Consider the following 19,665-nt stretch of genomic DNA (forward strand, 5'->3'; position numbering starts at 1 on the left):
GCAAAGCCGGGCCAAAGGGGTGCTGTACACGCATGTCGGAGCCCAAAGGAGGCTGGGCTTGCCCCCCTTACGTCGACTTCACTGAGCTCAACATGGGCAAGAAAAAGACGACTGCCGCTCTTGCAGAGGTAACTACTCCATCTTTGGATACCTTTTTAGCCAAGGCAAAAATGGTTCTGGAAAGAGAGATTGATGTTACAGAAAGTAGGCTTTGGCGGGGTGTGTGGACGGGGCAGGTAACAGGCGACCCCCTTTTATCACGGGGCGGGGGCAATTCTCTTGCCGGAACTGAGCCGCAATACCTGCAGGTACAATTAACTGACACTTTGTCTGCCTCCCAACCCTCATTAGCAACCCCTAGTGCTTTCTGTGCCAGTGGAGCTCCCCCTTTACCAATGATATCTGGAACTAATGGCAAAAGGAAAAGAGGATCAGCCAAAACAACCATCACATGCCCAGCCATAAAAACTAGAAAGGCTGTTTCCTCTTTGGGCTCACCAGTACTGCTAATCAGTTACTGCCTGCATCAGGACTCTGCAACATTAACTTTAAATTGGCATGAATTTCAAGTCAAATTTAACCCCTTGCATGCTGATGACGGCCAGGAGCCGTCATGGCACACAGTGCTCGTGTGCTGATGACGGCTCCCGGCCGTCATGACCACACCCGCAATCGGAATGTGCCGTACAGGCGCAGAATCGCGGCAGCATCCAAGGGGTTAAACAATTATTGCAGCAGATTTTCAAGCGGTTGGACACTAAAGACTGCACATTTGAAGGGTTGATATCTAGTAGGGCATCACAACATACTTTGGGGGGGGGGCGTGCGAATTGTGTTCCCTCTAACATTACCTCTTGATCTGATGTCTCAGATAACCAAGTTACACTCTGTAAATCATGTAACTTGAATATTCACACACTATGTCAGAGCTACAAAAGTAAGATTGTTGGTACCACTCCATACCAGGGCCCGCCAAGTGCTGTTACTTACATAAACTACTATAAGGCATAGTTTCTCCCAGACACATCGCTCAGATAATGTTGTAAAGGAGCATATTTCTAGGAGCAAGTCCGAACTCAAGCCTCCTCCACCTTCTTCATCACTAAAGAACACCCATCAGTTCACAAATCTACCCCTGCATCTTGTCCCTTTGTATTAATATTAGTTAATGTCCCTTTTCTTTTACACAATCAAAATTATTCAACAAAGCATTTAATGGCTAAAGCTCCGCAATGGCTGTCCCAAGCCTCAAACATAGCCATTTATGTCCAAAATCACTTGATCATAGCCCGTAGGACTCCTTGGATTGGGTCTGACACAAAGAGATCGATAACTACTGTGTCATGCTCAATTGTGGCAATCAAAGGTTGGTCAGCAAACTTTTAGGGTCCTTACTGGTCTATCCTTCATCACAGTCGCACATTTACACAGTCCCTTTGGGCTTTTTCTATAAACCCTCTGCGATAAACAGTTTTAATTCATACAGCCTAAGCCACTCATTAAAAAAGCACTCTGCCCATCCCCCGCCAGCAGCTCTATAGCTTTGTTCCCATTTCTAATAGGTTTGCCCCTTTGGTGGACCTGGACTCATGTGATTGACTCCCTTTACCATCCAAATTAATTTATTCTACCAAGGTGCTAGAATGTTCCAATTTAAGAGTTTCTCTTGCCGCAAATTCCATGGGGGCACAGTCTTTGGTTCAAAACTCGCAAGATACTGACCCCACGCCAAATCTATCTAGCATACCAAGTTCTATTCATTTGGTAGAGTTCATCTGACAGGAGCCCTTCGAGGGCTTCACGTTCCTTTACTGAAACATAGCAGGATATGACATTAAAAAAGATAACCTGGATTGGTATAAAGAGTTTAGGAGTTCACACTTTGTTTTTTACAGGAAACGCAGCTGTTTTTGTTAATGGTTACCGTTCCTTTTTCACTCCTGCTGTCTCTTCATCCTCGGGTAGAGCAAAAGGGGGTCGACCTACACTAATAGTTAATAAATCCTCATTAAAAAAAGTCCCTTTTATGAATAGCTTGCCATATATTCACATGATAGTAGCAACCGGTCGTGGTAAGTCTGACCTGTAATTGATAAACTTTTATTTCAATAAATTCTCGGATCACTCAGTGGCCGAAGAGCTTGTTACAATTTTAGAGGATTTCGTTTACCATTACATAAGACCACTCTTGATTATTTGAGCGGGAGATTTTAATACGCATACATGTAGCAAAATCGATCAGCGTATTTGCGGGTTAACCGACTCGAATTAGTCTGATTACCCATTTTAATCATCACAAATATGGTAACATCTTAAATAGTCTTCTGTTGATTTGGGATTTAGTTTTAATAAACCCATTACATCTTTCCACGAGTCAAATCACCCCCTACTTTTTATTGTCCTGGATCTACCTCAACAATTGATTTTATAATTATTCCTGCAAATTTTAAGAAGTGTGTGAAGAAAATCAAGCTCACTTCTTGTCCCTAAGCCACTTTTATCCAGAAAATGTTTTTACTTTAAAATGGGAAAAATTGATTCTAACTCTTTTCTCCCATTGGTTGTAGGGGACACATTACAGGAGATCCAAACCTGTTTAGACTGACAAACAAGTAGTTCACAAGTGGTGGTCGCTTTCAGCAAAATCTTAACTTGCATTAGTAAACCCATCTTTTCCAACCATTTCCTCAAAAGATTTCACAGCCCACCAAATGGTTCAAGCTTAATTTCTCCAAGGCATCGCGAGAACTTTAGAATGACCTTAAGATACATCCCAGAAATCAAATGCTGATAATAGACCTGAGGGCTAAATATAAATTGGTAAGAGAAGAGAGGAAGAGGCAATTTTGGGAGGAAGCATGGGCAAGTCAAATCAAGATGAAAAGATCTTTGTTTTGCTGAGCGCGATGATGATAGGTGGCAACAAAACTTATTTAAAGCTACGGTTATAACTTATCAGGCATTACCCGCAGTGGCACTGGGTCATGCCTCCTACCTTTCTTTTGTCTCTAGTAATGTGCATCGATTTTTACTAATTAGGATGAGACTGAACATCTTCCTCCTAATGGTTGGCTACCTGTCCCAGGTTTACTCACTTAATCAACTGGCGCCTTGCCTGTATGATGAGTGGTCTTCCCAATCCATTTCTCACATTTTATTCTTTTGCTTATTTTAATATCTTATAATTTTATATATACGCATTTGCATGCTCTTACTGTAATAAGCACTCTAGAGACTCCATTTATTTGTTTGATGACAGCATCCTTCTTGCAATCAATCTTACAGATTAGAAAGAAGTCATCTGCAAGAGGGGTTGTTCTATCTGATTTGGTATCTTCTGACACTGCTTTTACAGGATTGTAGGTGCAATGCTGTAATGAAATTGTTATTACACTCCATGTTGGTGCTTTACTTTTAGAGTCTGTTAAGCCATAGAAGGCCGTTTTTTAATCTATTCTAATATTGTTTTAAATATTTTTTAAAGATTTGTTGCATATCTTGTATCTGTTGTGTAATATATTTGTACTTTTATGCATTTATCAAATGCGAACAGAGATGATTTAACTTGACTTGATGTGCTCTGGGTCCCTACCAATCCGGTTCCCAGGGCTTGTGTTCTTCCTAAAACTGTACGCCCAATTGGCACCTCTCTAGCCACATGCATGTCCCTTGTAAAAGGTTTCATTCGTACCAAGGACACTAGGACCAGGGAAGGCATCTAAAGGCTGCAGCACATATTGTGCCAACCTTAGAGGACCTGTACCTTAACACACACACTGCCATTGCAGGCTGTGTGTTTTGGTGCATAGAAAAGTGAAGAGTCAACATGGCACACATACCTGTGAGCCATGCCTGCAACCCATTGCCTATAGGTAAGACACCCCCCTTGCTGGGTGCACTATACAACTGGTGAGGGCACAGTTGCATGTGCACTATACCCCCACAGTGTCTAAGTGAAGTAAAGCCATAAGGAGTATATGGTCTGGGAGTTTGTCATTAGGTACTCCACAGCAACCATAATGGCTTTACTGAATTCTGGGATGTTTGGCAGCAAATTCTCAGCATACTAAGCTCACACTGATGCCAGTGTGGGATTTATTATACCATGCACTCAGAGGGCATCTTAGAGATGCCCCCTGAAAAACGACCAGCCTCTGGTGGGTTCCCTGATATTTGTGATATTTGTGAGGTTATTTGTAGAGCGCGACGTTCGCTCCGTAGGGAGCATCTTGGCGCTAAAGATCCTGAGTGGTCAATCCTGAGAATTTAGATGGCCGCTTTGGCCTGACTAGTAAAACCACCAGCCTGCCACCACAAAACATGTTTCTGGACCCCTGTGGTAGGAGCCTTTGCTCTCTGAGCCCAGAAACAAAGCCTTTCCTGGGCAGAGGTGGTCACACCTCCCCCAGGTCACGGAGAGCCATCTTTGGCAGGGAAGCTTCAAAGGCCTTGCTGCCTTTGTAACGCGACCCTCAGTCTGTCCTATTAGGAGCAGGCCCCCTTTTTGTCTCCCCTTCTTTTCGGTGGGAATACAGGCAGGAAAAACTAGAACAGCCCAGAAAGTGTGCTTACCTCTGCCAACCCCACCCCTCTGGAGGGGGAGGTGAGGTAAAGCCCACTCTTCAGTGCATGCTGTCTTGCATATAGTAGGCACTCTCCAATCAGAATTAGTGATTGTGCCCACTCCCCGACGTGGGGTGAGCACACCAAGGATCTCCTGGCTCAGTGGACTAATGCCTCCACTGCAGGGACCTGTGTTCGACCTCATGGTCACAGGTTCAAATCCCAGCAGGTCCACTCTACCTTTCATCCATCTGAGGTCGATAAAATGAGTGCCATTGAGTTGGGTAACAAGAAACATCTGTTATTCAGCGCCAAGATACCTCCGGGTGAAGGTGTGCTTTACAAATACACGTTATGTTATGTCATCCTAAGGTCAGTAGCCCGTTGGCTACTGTCCTCAAGACCACTGAAACACCCCCTAAATACAGTATTTAAAGGGGCAGCCTTAAACTTAGGAGATAGATTACTGCAACCTACGAAGAAGTACTAAAAAAGATGCCCAGCAGGGGAGACTTCAGAGAAGAACTGACTTGGCCCCAGCCCTACCGTCTCGTTTGCAGGTTCCAGAGATACTGCACCAAAAATCACCTTTTTCCTGCAGCCAACGACATCCAGAACCCCTGGGAGGACTGACTGCCGTCAACAAAGATCTCCTTTGAACAGCAGCTCTGTTCAGAAGAATCACCAAAGAAAGACTCTGAGCCTTCTGAGGACAAAGAAATCCGATGCCAGGAACCACCACTGCATACAAGGCCTAGGGCCCGAGTCAGAGTGGCTCACTGGTCCCCTCGAGGTCCCCCAGCGTTCAGAGTCCGAGTCCACCATGGGTTGACCCCTTCAGGACTCCCCGACATCACCTATAGCCTCTGCACGGAGATGCCCCCACCAACTGTGAGTGTCTCGGTAAGTTGAAATCCGACCTCAAAAGACACCCTGCATCCAGCTGCCCTGGAGAAGAGAATCAGAGGTGCATCTACGTCCCCAAACACTTCAACTTACTTGCCCGGCTGCTGGTTCCTCCTGGAAGACTTCCTGGACCGAGCCTGCAGCCAGAATCCAAAACCGGCAACTCCCATTGAAACCAGGGCACCCGATGCCAAAACAGCACCCTGCACCTGGCAGTCCCTGTGGATTCACTTTGTCTGCTAAATCGTATCCCCCTTTGCCCTGTGCAAAGGCCAGGAGCTTTGCTCCCACAACCTTGTGGCCTGCCCGTGAGCAGCCACCAACCGGAGGCACCCTATCCCCCTTTGGTTAGCACTGGACCTCTGCACCCTGCACCTGGCCACCCTAGTGCCGCTGAGGGTGCTTTGACCCTGGGGCAACCCTGGTTCTAACCCCAGAAAGCCAACTCCCAAACCCAAGTACTCACTGTTAAATCGATAACATTGTTTTCTCCCATAGGACTGCATTGACTGCTTTCTTGTGAAAATTGTTTCAAGTGTGGAGTTGGTTTGTATGAAACCATAAGAAACTGCATATGTACAAAAACTGATTTGCTTACCTTGTATCTAGAAAATGCCCCAGTGTGATATCTAGGCATATTACACTGAGTAGAAAAAGTAACTTAAAAGGTAATCTGAAAATTATACACACTGTTTATAAACAAATGACTTACCTGTTGTACCCAATCCCATTGCATTCAACTGCATTCAAACTGTATTTAAAAGTCTTATTACAGTTAACTTTACCAGGCCTGGCTTCGTTCTAGAAAATAAAATACAACTAAATAGTATTTTTATACAAAGAAATTGGTCTGAGTTCAGTCTTTGAGTGTGTGACATCATTTCTTGCCTGAGTGTGTACAATAAATGCTTAACATTAACCACTGATAAAACCTTCCTGCTCGCCCACACTACCACAAATAGAGAGCAAGGTATTATCTAAGTTTACCTTGTCTACCTTTGGGGTTCCACTGGACTCTGTACACACTAAGCCTTACTTTGGTATAGTATAAACAGAGCCAGCTTCCTACAAGATGAATGTACCAGGGTGTATTGGAGACAACAGTGAGTTTATTTGCTGCTCATTTTCAGAACTGATATCTGGCCAGGACAGTTTTTAATTTGTAAAAAATAAGTTGCAAGGGCTCTCGTCAGAAGGCCACTGCAGCTTGCATCACACATTGCCCCTGCCATGCTGCCAATGACCGTAAGAACACAACTGCTAACCATCACATTCCTACCAGTGTGACAATTTGGACTATTCCAGGCCCCCAAAGCTATAGTAATGGCTTGGGTAGCATGTATTAGTAATTTTTTATGTATATTAAATTAATAATTGGCTGTTGTTTTGGCCATCTCTAAATGACCCACCTGTGGCAGACTGTCACGAGCACTGGTGTTGACAATTAAGTGCCAGTGATAAGCACCGGAAACACTTTCTTTATGTGATTTTGAAACTGAAGTACTGTGAGTGGCTATCACCTTTTATTGAATGCTGCTTCCTGTGAGTCACTCGGAACACCTTCCCGCCTGAGTCCCATTTTTCCTGTCCAACATGCTAAAGTGGCTTCTCCGCCACTATGCCCAGATAGTTCCTGATCTGGCCATAGAAAACTAAAAGTGCTCAGTTTTCCTAAAAACATTACAGGAATGACATGCAGAAAGAGGTGTATTATTGCTAAATTGAAATCTGATATCCGCTTCATTTTTTAATGTGCAGAGAAAGAGCTTCAAGATGAACTGAAAGATGAGCAAAATTTCAGTGAAGACCACAATGATCAGACTGTTGACGAAGGTAATTTGGAAGGCTTGTATCTGAAACAGCTGAAGAATCGAACTGAAACGAGTGACAGGACAGATTACACAAATTTCCGATTTCTCCTCTGGAAGGCAATGGCAGAATTCCCAGAAAGGATTGAGCCTCGATCAAGGGAACTGTCCCCTCTTCTGCTAAGGTTTATTAGGTAAGTTGCAATTCCAACTTAAGAAGACAATTCAGCTTTGAAAAGGATTTTCTCAGTTAACTGTTTTACGGTACCTCTCAATCTTCTTGCATCTATGCACGATTGGCATGTATTGCTGAGGCAAGATACCCAATTCATTAAGGGGTATTGGAAGCTTGCAGGGATTACCTTACTTGCAGTAATTAACCAAGAATAGAGCTCTCAAGTTTCAGTCATTCCTTCTCTATGAATAGCACATCCAGCACATTCTGTATGCCACTGTTTTCATGAAGGAGAAGTCGCCATGAAAACCGTGGTGGAAAGGAAACTTGTAATATGCTTGGTGGGACCCATACGGTCCCGGAAAGCATATCGCGGCCTCTAGACCGCCGTGCCACCTCCAGGGATCTCTGATCCCTGGTGGGTTTGGCAGTGCAATGGCGGTCTAACTGCCCTCTTGATAGGGAGGTCGGAAGACCGCCACTCCCCTGCGAGTCTGGTGGTTCGTGGACCAGGAGAGTCTTAGTGAGGTTCTAAAATGTCAGAGGTTTTCTACAGAGTTGATAATCGAAGATGTCCTAATAGACTGAGTATCTGTTACTATTGAAGAGTAAGTTATCCAGGCAAACTACTCTATGATCTTGCTGGCAATATTTGCTGTCATTACAGCACTTTTGCTGTACAGCTACTTTGTCCCATTCTGAGCTCACATTTGGATTACATTTGGATTACATTAGACACAAGATTTATTGGTTGTTTGCATTAGAAACTCCTGCCACTGCATTTTGAATGGAGATATTTGTTATATTTGGCATTTATTTAACTCTCATTCTGCAAAGGTATCTGGCACTAACAAAAAGCAAGCACAACAGAGCTAGAGACCAAAGACTAATAAAAGGCACAGGAGATAGATGTGGTGAACAATTGTTGTTCACACGATCAATAAAATCAGCCAACTGCGCACAGAGCAAAGAGAAATTGGAAGACTATTAGACAAAGTAGAGACCTGGATAGAAAATGTACAACCTCCCAATTGGTGCTTTTTGAAGTTCTGAGTTCTAAGAAACCATAAAGTATTTTGCTGCATGAAGCAAAAATCCTAATAAAGAGTTGTATTTGTAATCAAAAGGCTGCCTAGCACGATAGAAGGTAAGCACACTGTGCCATCAGAGCACTTTAAACTGAGCTGTAAATTCCTCCATAAACCATTTCAGAGAAATCAGAAGAGGTGCACACAGTAAACCTTGCATGCTTCGTAAAAGACTGGTCCACAACATTTTCAATGTGTGAATCTTCTCTCAGAGATATTCAGTTATGTATATGAAGTTGCTATAAAAAAACTGACACCAGTGATTCTAGTAACAGATTAGCAATGTCATTGTGAAACAATCTGAGAAATAATGGAGTAAAGAATCTTAGTGGAGGAAAGCAAACAGAGGGAAATGCTAGGTTTTATGCTGAAAGGTAAGATAAATACCAAGATTGATAGCAAAACCTAGTAGCTTCATTCCTGAACTGAAAAAAGCAAATGCACACAATAGAATGTCAGAGGCCCAGGCCCCATATACTCCATTATCTCTTGTAGAACACAGTGTGTTTCCTTATTATTTAATATGAGTTGTGCGGTCATTTCAATACTGAAAGTTACTTCTATAGTGCTGCCCTCAGAATACAATGACCATTAAGATTTTGGATGGTCTAGAAGTCATAAATATTCTTATATAAATAGGTGCCATAGTCTCTGAGAGGATGGCCAGTATTCAAGGGATACATGTTGATCAGGATAAGGTGGTATAAGACCCCTTGATTTGTAAACATTCTAGAACAAGATGTAGCAAACTGCGTACGACAGCCAAACATTTTGCATGTTGTATATCATTTCTGAGTGCATCAAGATGGAATGTTGCATGTGTTTATCAACTTTCTTTTTACTTTCTAGCAATGAATATTATCCTGCAGATTTGTTGGTAGCTCCAACCCAGGATTTGAGAAAAAAGCCTAAAGATCTTAAGACCTCTTTAACCACACTAGATGAAAATAGTGGTAAAGAGGCAGAACAAGTTGAGAATGAGGAGAACGATACAGAGATTGATACAAAATATGGAGTGCTGCAGAAAAAGAAAAATAGAAGAGCTGCTGGAAAGTATGTACATTTTGACTAATCAAAGTTGATACAATGGTAGTTTTGTCAATCATTGATAATATCCTCAAAACAGAGTTTTGTTTTCTGTTAGATATTTGATGTTTCTTCATGCTGGCTATGTCTTGTATTTAATAGCGGATTCTTGGCCTTCAAACTTTGTCCTTTGCGCATCTTCTCTCCTCCAGATGTCAGTCAGAGAAGTTGAAAGTGCAATTATAGACTGGTTATTTTCCTTAATGTAAACGGAAACTAGCATTTAGCTGTCTTCCAGCCAAAGTGTCCTTTTCTAATGGACCTTTGTTGACTTAATTAACAGAAAATGTGACTTAATCAGTATCCTTGAACAGACTATCATTGTTTGACCTTTCTGCATGCCAGTGGAATGACTTAAAATATCAGGCCAAGTAAAAATGTTCTTGCTTCATAAGTGTACATCATAGAACAAAGCAGCATTAGTTGTGGTCTATCTCAGAAATCTCCCAGGCAAAGCTATTCTATAGTTGAAAAGGTGCAAAATTGCATATGACTTGGTAAAAGTCTCATTAGGCTGCAAATGTTACACACAAATAATCCATTGGTACCCCTTCAGGTAGAGGTTTTTTGTCGAATAACATTTTATTGGTTTTCTTTTTTGCAGCAAATAGTAAAGTGGAAATGAGTCCATCAACCTTGAGAGAGTTAAATACAGTAAGCCATTACCAAATGAGTCTCCCTTGATGCCCATTCTGCATATGGCAAAACAACCATGGTGACTATTGTTCTCAACCGCCCCGTCCTGCCCCCCAGTTCATAGGTCTGTGTGTACATCCGGATTTCCTCTTCCAGGATCCAGCCCAGCATGCGTCTCCAGGAACTCATCACCTTCTCCCAGAATGGCTTTGTCCTCACACATGCCCAGACTCTGTGGAGAAGGCCCCTCCTCTCTGCATTGCATAGTAAACAGTGTGGCGATGTAATTGCCTCCATTCTCCAGAGCTTCATGTATAGTACACCCTATGGGAGGCTATGGCTGATTCGCGTAGGGCGTGTCTCTTTCCAGTCGCCCTCGTTGAGTTGTCTCTAGAGTTCTATTTTTAGTATACTCTTTGTTAGTTATTTATCTAATTATCTGTCACAGCAAATGTGAGAATGTGCCTCTTTTGCATGGTTAGCCCCCCACTTTTTGCCTGGTTTTGATGTGGTTTCAAATGTAGTGCACAGGGTCCCTGCCATCCAGGTCCCTTGTGCCAGTGTTCCTTCCCTAAAACAAACCCCCAATTGGTACGTCCGCCCCCTATAAGTCTCTAGTGAATGATACCCTGGGCACCTAGGGCCTGGGAGCTGGGGCAGTGTCATTGTCCCCTCACTGGGACAATGCCACTGCCCTTGCAGATAAATGTCCCTGTGAGGGATAAAATCAACAAAGTCGACATGGCAATCTGCCCAGGTGCCATGCCAGCTAGTACTGCCTGACAGCAGTGGTAAGTCACCCCTCTAGCAGGCCTCACAGCCCTAAGGCAGGGTGCACTGTACTACAGGTGAGGGCAGATCTGTATGAGCAGATATGTCCGTAAAATATTGGGCACCATTTCCCAATATTGTAAGTGCCAGTGAAGCCATAGAGAGTACATGGGCTGGGAACTAAACGACTCGAGTTTCACAGCACCATGATGGCTTTACTGAATATGCGAGTGTTTGGTACCAAACTACTCCTTTCACTAAATCCACACTGATGCCAAAGGGGAATTTATTGTGCCATGTACCCAGAGGCCACCTCAGAGGTGCCCCCTGAATCCCTACCAACCCTGATTTCATCTCTGACCGGCTGTAGGCAGCCAGCCACCACCAGACATGTTTCTGGACTCCTCGGTACAGAGACCCTGCTCTCTGGGACCAGAAACAATGCACATTCTGGGAATAGGTGTTAGGCCTCCTCCTCCAGGATGCGGCTGTGCTTGAAGAGGGAAGCTTCAAAGGCCTGCTGCCTTTGTAATGCGACCCCCAGCCTCTGCTGTTAGCAGCAGATGGCAGCCTCTGGTTTACACCCCCACTTTAGGCAGGGTAACCGGTGGAAAAATTGACAAGCATTTGCAATGCAATAGGTCTCGCATTTACAACAGTTTGAACTAATGGCATTGTAAATGACAATGCCTTTTATTTATGTGTTGTTTCTAAAACAGATAAATAGTAGACATTGCCATTTACAAACTCTCTTAAATGCGAGACCTATTTTATTGCAAATGTGTTCGGTGCCCGTGCTATAAAATATTTGAAAAAGCGTTAGGAGAGAGCATGTCTTGCCTGCAACAGCATCCAGGACAAAGCTATTTGAGAAAATAGTGCTCGAAGGCTGTAATTAAAGCCCACAGAGTAACAAAACACGTAACATGGGGTGTCGTCATGGGAGGTTACAAAATGAGACAAGGCGGTACTAAAGAAGGACTACTAAGCCTATTGACCAATGAACAGCAACTGTTTACAGCAGACAATGACACAAGCCAATGAAAAATATGGGTGGAGAGGGGACAGAGTTTAAAGTCCTTAACCTGAATACAGCATGCCTCGCAGAGCAGCGCATGCGCTGCACAAGCTCAAATTATCAAAATTGGGTGCTACCTCCGACTCTTCCTGGTCTGTCCAGGACTGGAATGAGTTTTCAAATAAACATGATTTATCAGGGGTGTGGGGGGGGGGGAGAAGGTATGACTGGAAAAACAAAACCCTCTCTAGCCTTGCAAAGCTGGGCAAAGGAGGAATGTAGCAAATGTGGCTGCCCTTGCTCAAAGGCTGAGGGGATTTGCTTTCTTCCTTCTTTAGAGTTGCCAGGAAATGGTAAATTAAGCCTCCTCCCTGCTGCCACACTGAAGAGGGAGAGGGAGCTATTTACCTTCCTGCATTGTCCAAGTGTGGGAGGGAAATATTTCTGACTGTCCCGTCCCTTTACAACCCTCCGAATAAGGGTAGTATTGTGGTATCAAAAAACACAAAAGCTCAAAAGGCTTGGCTGTTGTCAGGCATGATGGCTACCATAGTTCCCCTTCATTCACAAAGTGTGGGGACAAGTTCACACACTCCTGCTGTGTCTAAGGTTAGCAGGTGTTTGCTATCCCTGTACCCTTGCTCAAGTGTGAGCACATTTGTTCCCCAAAATAACAGAACAGCTGTTCCCTCCAAAGCTGTAGGACAAGGAGGACCAGAGGAGGTCACAGTAACAACCCACATCGCCTATCTTCTGTTGGCAGACATCTAGGTACACAACAAAAATGAATAATTTGCTCTTGGCACTTGGGCAAGGTAGAGAGAGGGATAAGCATTACCCTTCTTGTTCATCTTCCTCAGCTCAGTCCTCACAATATGTACACTCTGTTAACCGGGTACATATGTCACTACTAGTAAATCTTAATTTGAGCTTGTGCCAATATATATGGCCCTATGCCAATGAGTTTGAGTTTGAGTTTAAAGTATTTATAGAGCGCACGTTCACCTGGCGGTTTCATGGCGCTGTGGTGTACTGAACCCCGGAGGACAGGAAGATCAGGAAGGAGGCGGAGAATAAGACAGTTATAATGGGAAGGCTTGTGAGAAAAGGAAGGTTTTTAGCGCCTTTCGGAAGTGTAAATATTGAGTGGAAGATCTGAGGTGGGCAGGGAGAGAGTTCCAAAAGGCAGGGGCAAATGTGGAAAATTCTCTTCCTGTTAGCCACCCTATATGCTTTGGCTCACCCTCCTCTCTGTTTTTTCGCTATATGCTCTGTATGAATGTAAAATATTCATCTGTATGCGTAAGGAATATTATATATATATATATATATATATATATAATATATATATATATATACATATACATATATACATATATACATATATACATATATATATATATTTTTTTTATTACAGCAATTGTGGTCCAAACTGCGGCGCGCTCTCGCTGCTGGTGCGACATGTAGGGGAGAAACCACAAACCCCTTGAAAAATGTTCAGCAATGGAGAAATAATGCCGCACTCCCAGGAGTTCAGTAAAAGCTGTTCTTTATTGAAGACACACGTTTTCATTCAGCTTTATGTTAGAGCCCCATGATGCATTTCGACTGATGAAGAGAGCAGGAGGTTCTCGAAACGCGTTTGGCGATGACTATGCAATGAAGTTACAGACTGTTGTGTGATGCTGCCGAGCAAGCCTACATTAAACCGATTGTTTATTTCATCCTCTTGTGGCTGTTCTTCAAATGGGTTTCCTGTCCTCGTGATGAATTATAGGCGGCTGGTTCCCGGTCGCGAAGACAGCCCACCACCACAGCTGTGGGTCCTGAGCTGGCTCCAGTGGGAGTCTTTCTCGAGTAAGGAAGAGGTTCCGAGCAGGTGCCTTTACAGGGAGACACTTGCTTGGGCGCTGTGTGAGGCTACAAAGCAGGGCAGCTCTCGCACTGTTTGACAACTTCAGCCCACTTGGGAAATAATTTTAGTTCACTAAAGAAACAGCGCGCCCACATGGGACACCGGAATGGACTACAATTTCCAGAAGGTCGTGGTGTCGGCCACGCCCCTTTTGGAGTCAGGTGATTAATTTAAACTGTGCATCGGCACTGGTGCTGCTTTTTTTTTCAACACACGCCACTGATGAAGAGAGCAGGAGGTTCTCGAAACGCGTTTGGCGATGACTATGCAATGAAGTTACAGACTGTTGTGTGATGCTGCCGAGCAAGCCTACATTAAACCGATTGTTTATTTCATCCTCTTGTGGCTGTTCTTCAAATGGGTTTCCTGTCCTCGTGATGAAATATATATATATATATATATATATATATATATATATATATATATATATATATATTTATATATATATATATATATATATATTTTTTTTTTTACTTATGAGTCCCTGGCACCAGAGAAGCAGATCCTGATGACCTCCGAAGAGGAGGAGGACGCTAAGAGCTACAAAAGCGGAGAAGATTGAAGAGATTCCAACCTATATATATTGTTCTTTTAACATTCTAAGATTCTTTATTAACATTTATTATTCAGGCAAATGGGTCTCCTCTAGGGGCCTTATTTTGCATCCCATCTCATTTTTTTGCTATGCTGAGCTGTGAATCCTTACATGCACATCCTTTTCATTAAAAACGAGTTTGAGCTATTGGCATTGTAAATGACAATGTCTTTTATATGTTTTTATTTTAAAAACATAAATAAAAGGCATAGTTATTTACAATGCTAGTAGCTTAAATTCTCGCAATTGTGAGACCTATTGCATTGCAAATGCTTGTTCATCATGAGTTGTGTTAAGATATGGTCTGTATGCAAGGACTGCCGTCTCTACCACTGTGCTTTTATTACCCATGTATAATAATCAATTCTCTGCCTGGCACATCTTTGATGTTTTAAATATGCATTTTATTTAACTAATACTCTCCTGGTGCTGCATTGTTTTTTGTTGGCCTAATAAATTGCACAAGGATGAGTGCTGCCATTTATATAATTCAAATAAACTAGTTGTTGCAAAAAAATGCAGAGAAAATAATTGCGTACCGCATAGCTAGAGAATCATCTTGTTTTAAAGAAAAGGACTAATTAATTGTGACCGTTTTGTTTTTTGACAAAATCAAATGGTCACACAAAACAAATGGCTCTCAAATCAAGAGCTTGCTAATTCAAACAATAACCAATGTCAACCAAAACCTTCATATAGTAGTAGGCACAAGGGCCGCATATAACTTGAAGTCACAAGCTCTTGTGAAACACTGAACATGGTAAACATTCTACTGCAGACAAGGCTGTCCACTGAGTGTGCCAACTAATTTACAAAAGCAGTCCGCAAGGTAGCGAACAACAGGATTACAAGCAGTGCATTAACTCAGACAACCCTGTAAACTTCCATCTCTCATGAGAAGCCTCACCATTACCCAAGGGCTCATAGGCTTGATTTCATGCTAACAGTCTCACTTTTTTGGCAGGACCAGTCAGGGGACTGCTTCAGAAAATAAGAGGTACCATTGTCAATGGTGCAACTATATTAAAAGTGTCCCTTTACATTGGGTGTTAGCATAGAACGATAACATTGACACAAAATTTTAAAATAAAGTAGTACATTTTAGATAGCTTTCGTAAGCCTTCAGGGAAAATGTGGTCTGCCCCAGAGGGAGGAGCACAAATTGTTAAGTTGAAGCCACTCTCCACAGCTTAATTATACATGTGCTAGAAACGAGAGCTCTACTACTCAGCTGGGGGTCTCAGGAACTAAACGTTTTCTTTAGTTTGGTAAGAAATCCCTCCTTGTGCTCTTCGGGCCCCTCCTCTGCAGCTTGAGTGCTCTCCTGGGTGCTGCTATCTGGGCAGAAACAGCAAAAAGCAGCTGTCAGACTGGGTACTGTGAGCCCCTGGAATGTGCAGGCTGTTCTCCATCAATGAGGGAGTGTGGCAGTGCAGTGCAAGCATACCCACTTAAATTATATTCTAAAATAGAAATGCAATCATGCTAACTTACTGATAACAGACAACACAGTGTAAGTGCAAGGTGGCAATATGCAATAAGATGTCGGGCGACATGCTGCAAGCATACCAGCCACACCGCAGGTTTATTAGAAATAAACTGCTACCAGATTGCACAATACAAGTTCCCCTGAGACAACAATGGGACATCCAAACAACGCAGTGGAATCATCCAGACCCAGTTAAAGTGCCCCAGCAAGAAGAGCTGGCAGAGCAACTAGTGTGTGAATGAAGAACTAAGGTTACATGCAAAGAACATACTGTGTAAACTCTGCTTGACTGACTGAAAGTGGAGGAAACGGGTATTTTAACTGAAAGCGTTGGATTTGTAGCTTTTCTGCATGAAAGATGTGGTCTGTGGATACACGTTCCATAGCAGCCGTCATTTAGTTGAAAAGATCCATATCCTCCCGGGTTACAGCATATACATGAGATGTGGAGTACATTTCGGATGAGTAAAGGAAAGGGAAATTCAGACATGTTGCCAATGCTCATCTGTTGGTTCATTTGGGTGGGGAAGACAAAGGGATTTAAAGGTTACCTGCGGCTTGACTGGCAGAGGAGTGCTCCCATGGTCAGGAAATGTTGCTCCGGGTCTTTGTTTCTACTAATGTAACCTGGCATTGGACTCCAAGGCGGATGACTTGAAGTTTACGAATGGCTTAATTAGTATATTAGAGATCATTCAATTCGCGCACCACAGACGAGCTGAACGTGGGAATCGAAACCAGTGGTGCTCGCGCACCACAGAGGAGCGGGGGGCGAGGGAGCCTGCCGTCTGTGCTGCACGCTGACGCGCGTCCTAGACGCAGACGGAAATGGGCGGAGCAAAGGCGAGACATGCACCCGCCGTTGCCCAATTGCGTGCCGTTTTGTTTTAAAAGCACGCTACAGCCAATGCCAGCCTGCGAAAGCAAAACCACACGCACCAGTGTGCGGTTAGCTTTCTGAAGCCCATATAAGAGGTCTCACGCTGCGTGAGCAGTGCTGCACACTGCAATGCTAGGCGCAAGACCTAAACATGATAGGAGGTGGGTCCACCTCTGCCAACTCCATCCCTAAGGTAGGGAAAAAGTAGGTGAAGCACAGCTTTCAGTCCCTGCCATCTTGAAGATGGTGGGACCCCTCCAATCAGGGCTAGGTCTATGCCTCCTCCCACAGGAGGGTGGCATAATAGAGGGTGTAGTCACCCAGGTAATGTGCCCACTGGCCCTACCTGCTACTCCACTAATGACCTCTTAAATGAAGTGCTTAGGTGTCTCTCCCATACCTGGACCTCCGATCTGCATTGATCTAAGAAGAGAGAAACACCCTGCAATAGAAGCCTGAAAACAACAATTGGCTTGGCCCCAGCCCTACCGGCCTGTCTCTAGCTTCGACAACCTTCTGACCTGTCTTGCAACAATGACCTCCAAAACCCCTTGCCTTCAAAAAGACTCCAATCTCCTGAGGACAGCGGACATGTCCAGAAGAAACCGACTCCAAAGACTCCGGATCCAGGCGGATTCACTTCCCCTGCCCTGCCTCCATGCTTGTGCTAAACTCCAAAGATTGTCTCCTGCATCCAAGTTTCCAAGTTTCCAAGTTTTTTTTATTAATTTAGCACAGTTACTTAAAACCATTGCTATACAAAATCTACTTTAGCACGAGTATAAAATTTAGCTTTTAGCACATTTATCAAGTAAAAACAAGGCTAAAGAACAATTTTCAAGGCTTAGAGACCAATATGCATATTGAAGAGCGGCATTATAGTTCCCTATGTGAGCGTTTTGCTATGCTTGGCCGGATAAAATAGTTAAGACAGAGTACTGGGCCAAAGGACGAAAAAAGTCTGTAATGAGTCTTTGAGGGGGAGGGGGAGGGGGGAGAAGCATGGCAACCAGGGGGGGTAATAAAAGATTGTCCAAAAGTCTCACGAATTTTCCAAACCTAGCGAGCACTTGAATGTCAGTAGATGTAAAGCACAAGGCATCCAATTTACTTACCTTCAAGCAATGTGACTCTAGTCACCCTGTCCCCATTGGAAATCATTGGGTCGAACTCAGATTTCTACCTCCTAACACGGCCACCCCTGTGCCGCTGGTGATGCAGTTTTGGTACCTACCTGACCCCTGGCGACTTTTGGCTCCGAAGACTAAGATTGTAAGTTAAATACTTATCTGTTTAACCACAATATTGTTTTCCCCAAAGGATAACATTCAACAGTGTGAAAAATCTTTAAGTGTCGATTTTTCAAAGTGAAAAGTATTTTCTGTTAAAAGCGTACTAACCTTATTACGAAGACCTGTTTTTTAAAATAAGTACAAACAAAGTGTATTATATACAATTGGGTTGGATCTCTTTCTTGAGTCGTATGTTCATTATTGATCACCGTTTTGCAATAAATATTTTGCACTCCTCTGTGTTAGGCCGGGAAACATCCTTTACATCGCGGTGAGTACACCGCGATGCAGTTGCAACGCAGCTGTTACAACGCTAGTTGTTATAAAAAAAAAAACATCGATTTAGAGACTTATTTACCCATTCAATCTTCCATCGACTTTAGATATACATATATAAAAAATATTGATTTATTTTTCAGAAAGAGACACATTCACTGGATTATGTCATCAGTGATGTCATCAGGGATGTCATCAGTGATGTCATGAGTGATGTCACTGACCATGTCATGAGTAATGTAATATGTGACGTCCTCAGCAGTGCATTGCGGGCGCGCGAGTTATAGTTAGCTGAACTAACTATAACAGGGGAATTTCATAGGTTTTGTATGAGTAAAATGACCAGCTAAATATAACTGGTGTGAAACCTATGGTTTTTTCAGTGAATTTGCAAGGTTTTTTAAATGCTAATTCCTAACTATAACCTGGCTGAAACCTATGTTTTTTTAAATGAATTTCAAAGGTTTTTTAAATGGTAATTCCGAACTATATCGTGGCTGAAACCTATGATTTTTTTCAGTGAATTTCAATGGTTTTGTAAATGATAATTTTTAAATGTAATAATTTATATTTTTTATACTGATTTACTACATTTTTATAAATTATTTATTTTTAGATATATTATTTTTTAAATTACATAAAAAAAAATGTTTGTACACCTCTCTGCAACGCAGCCCCCTGGCGTGTTTGCAGAGGGGGAACTAATTCCCCTTGCATACTGGGGGTCCCTGGGGGCCAACTAGCCCCCCTGGAATCTCCAGTATGCTCCAGGGGGCTGCATTGCAGAAAGGTGTAATGAGGCCACACCCTTTTTTTACACCTCTCTGCAACGCAGCCCCAGGGCGTGTTTGCAGAGGGGGAACTAATTCTCCTTGCATACTGGGGGTCCTTGGGGGCCAACTAGCCTACCAGGAGCCTCCAGTATGCGCCAGGGGGCTGCGTTGCTTTGCCCCTGGGGGCAGTGGTCCCCGGGGCAGTGTGGGGGGGATTGGGGACCCCCCACACTTCTTTATCACTATGCCCTTGTGATTTGATCCCCCCGGGGGGTAATTGTTTTTAAAACAGACCAGGTTTAAAAAATAAAAATAAAAATTGAGCCTTTTGTGTCCTTGTGGGACCACCTGGGCAGGCCTAGGGGGTCCTGGTGTGTCTCACTTGAAACTTCTG

General features: G+C 43.3%; 1 protein-coding gene across 1 annotated transcript in view; it reads left to right on the forward strand.

Annotated features, from left to right (window-relative positions):
* Window positions 1–19,665, forward strand: part of UTP20 (UTP20 small subunit processome component) — a 1,022,377-nt gene that overhangs the window by 267,617 nt on the left and 735,095 nt on the right. Inside the window, exons 21-22 of the mRNA XM_086919130.1 lie at window positions 7,228–7,471; window positions 9,390–9,593. Coding sequence (XP_086775256.1) covers window positions 7,228–7,471; window positions 9,390–9,593 — 448 coding nt within the window. The remainder of the gene's footprint in view (window positions 1–7,227; window positions 7,472–9,389; window positions 9,594–19,665) is intronic.

Source organism: Lissotriton vulgaris, chromosome 1_1, assembly GCF_964263255.1.
Source record: "Lissotriton vulgaris chromosome 1_1, aLisVul1.2, whole genome shotgun sequence".
NCBI lineage: Eukaryota > Metazoa > Chordata > Amphibia > Caudata > Salamandridae > Lissotriton > Lissotriton vulgaris.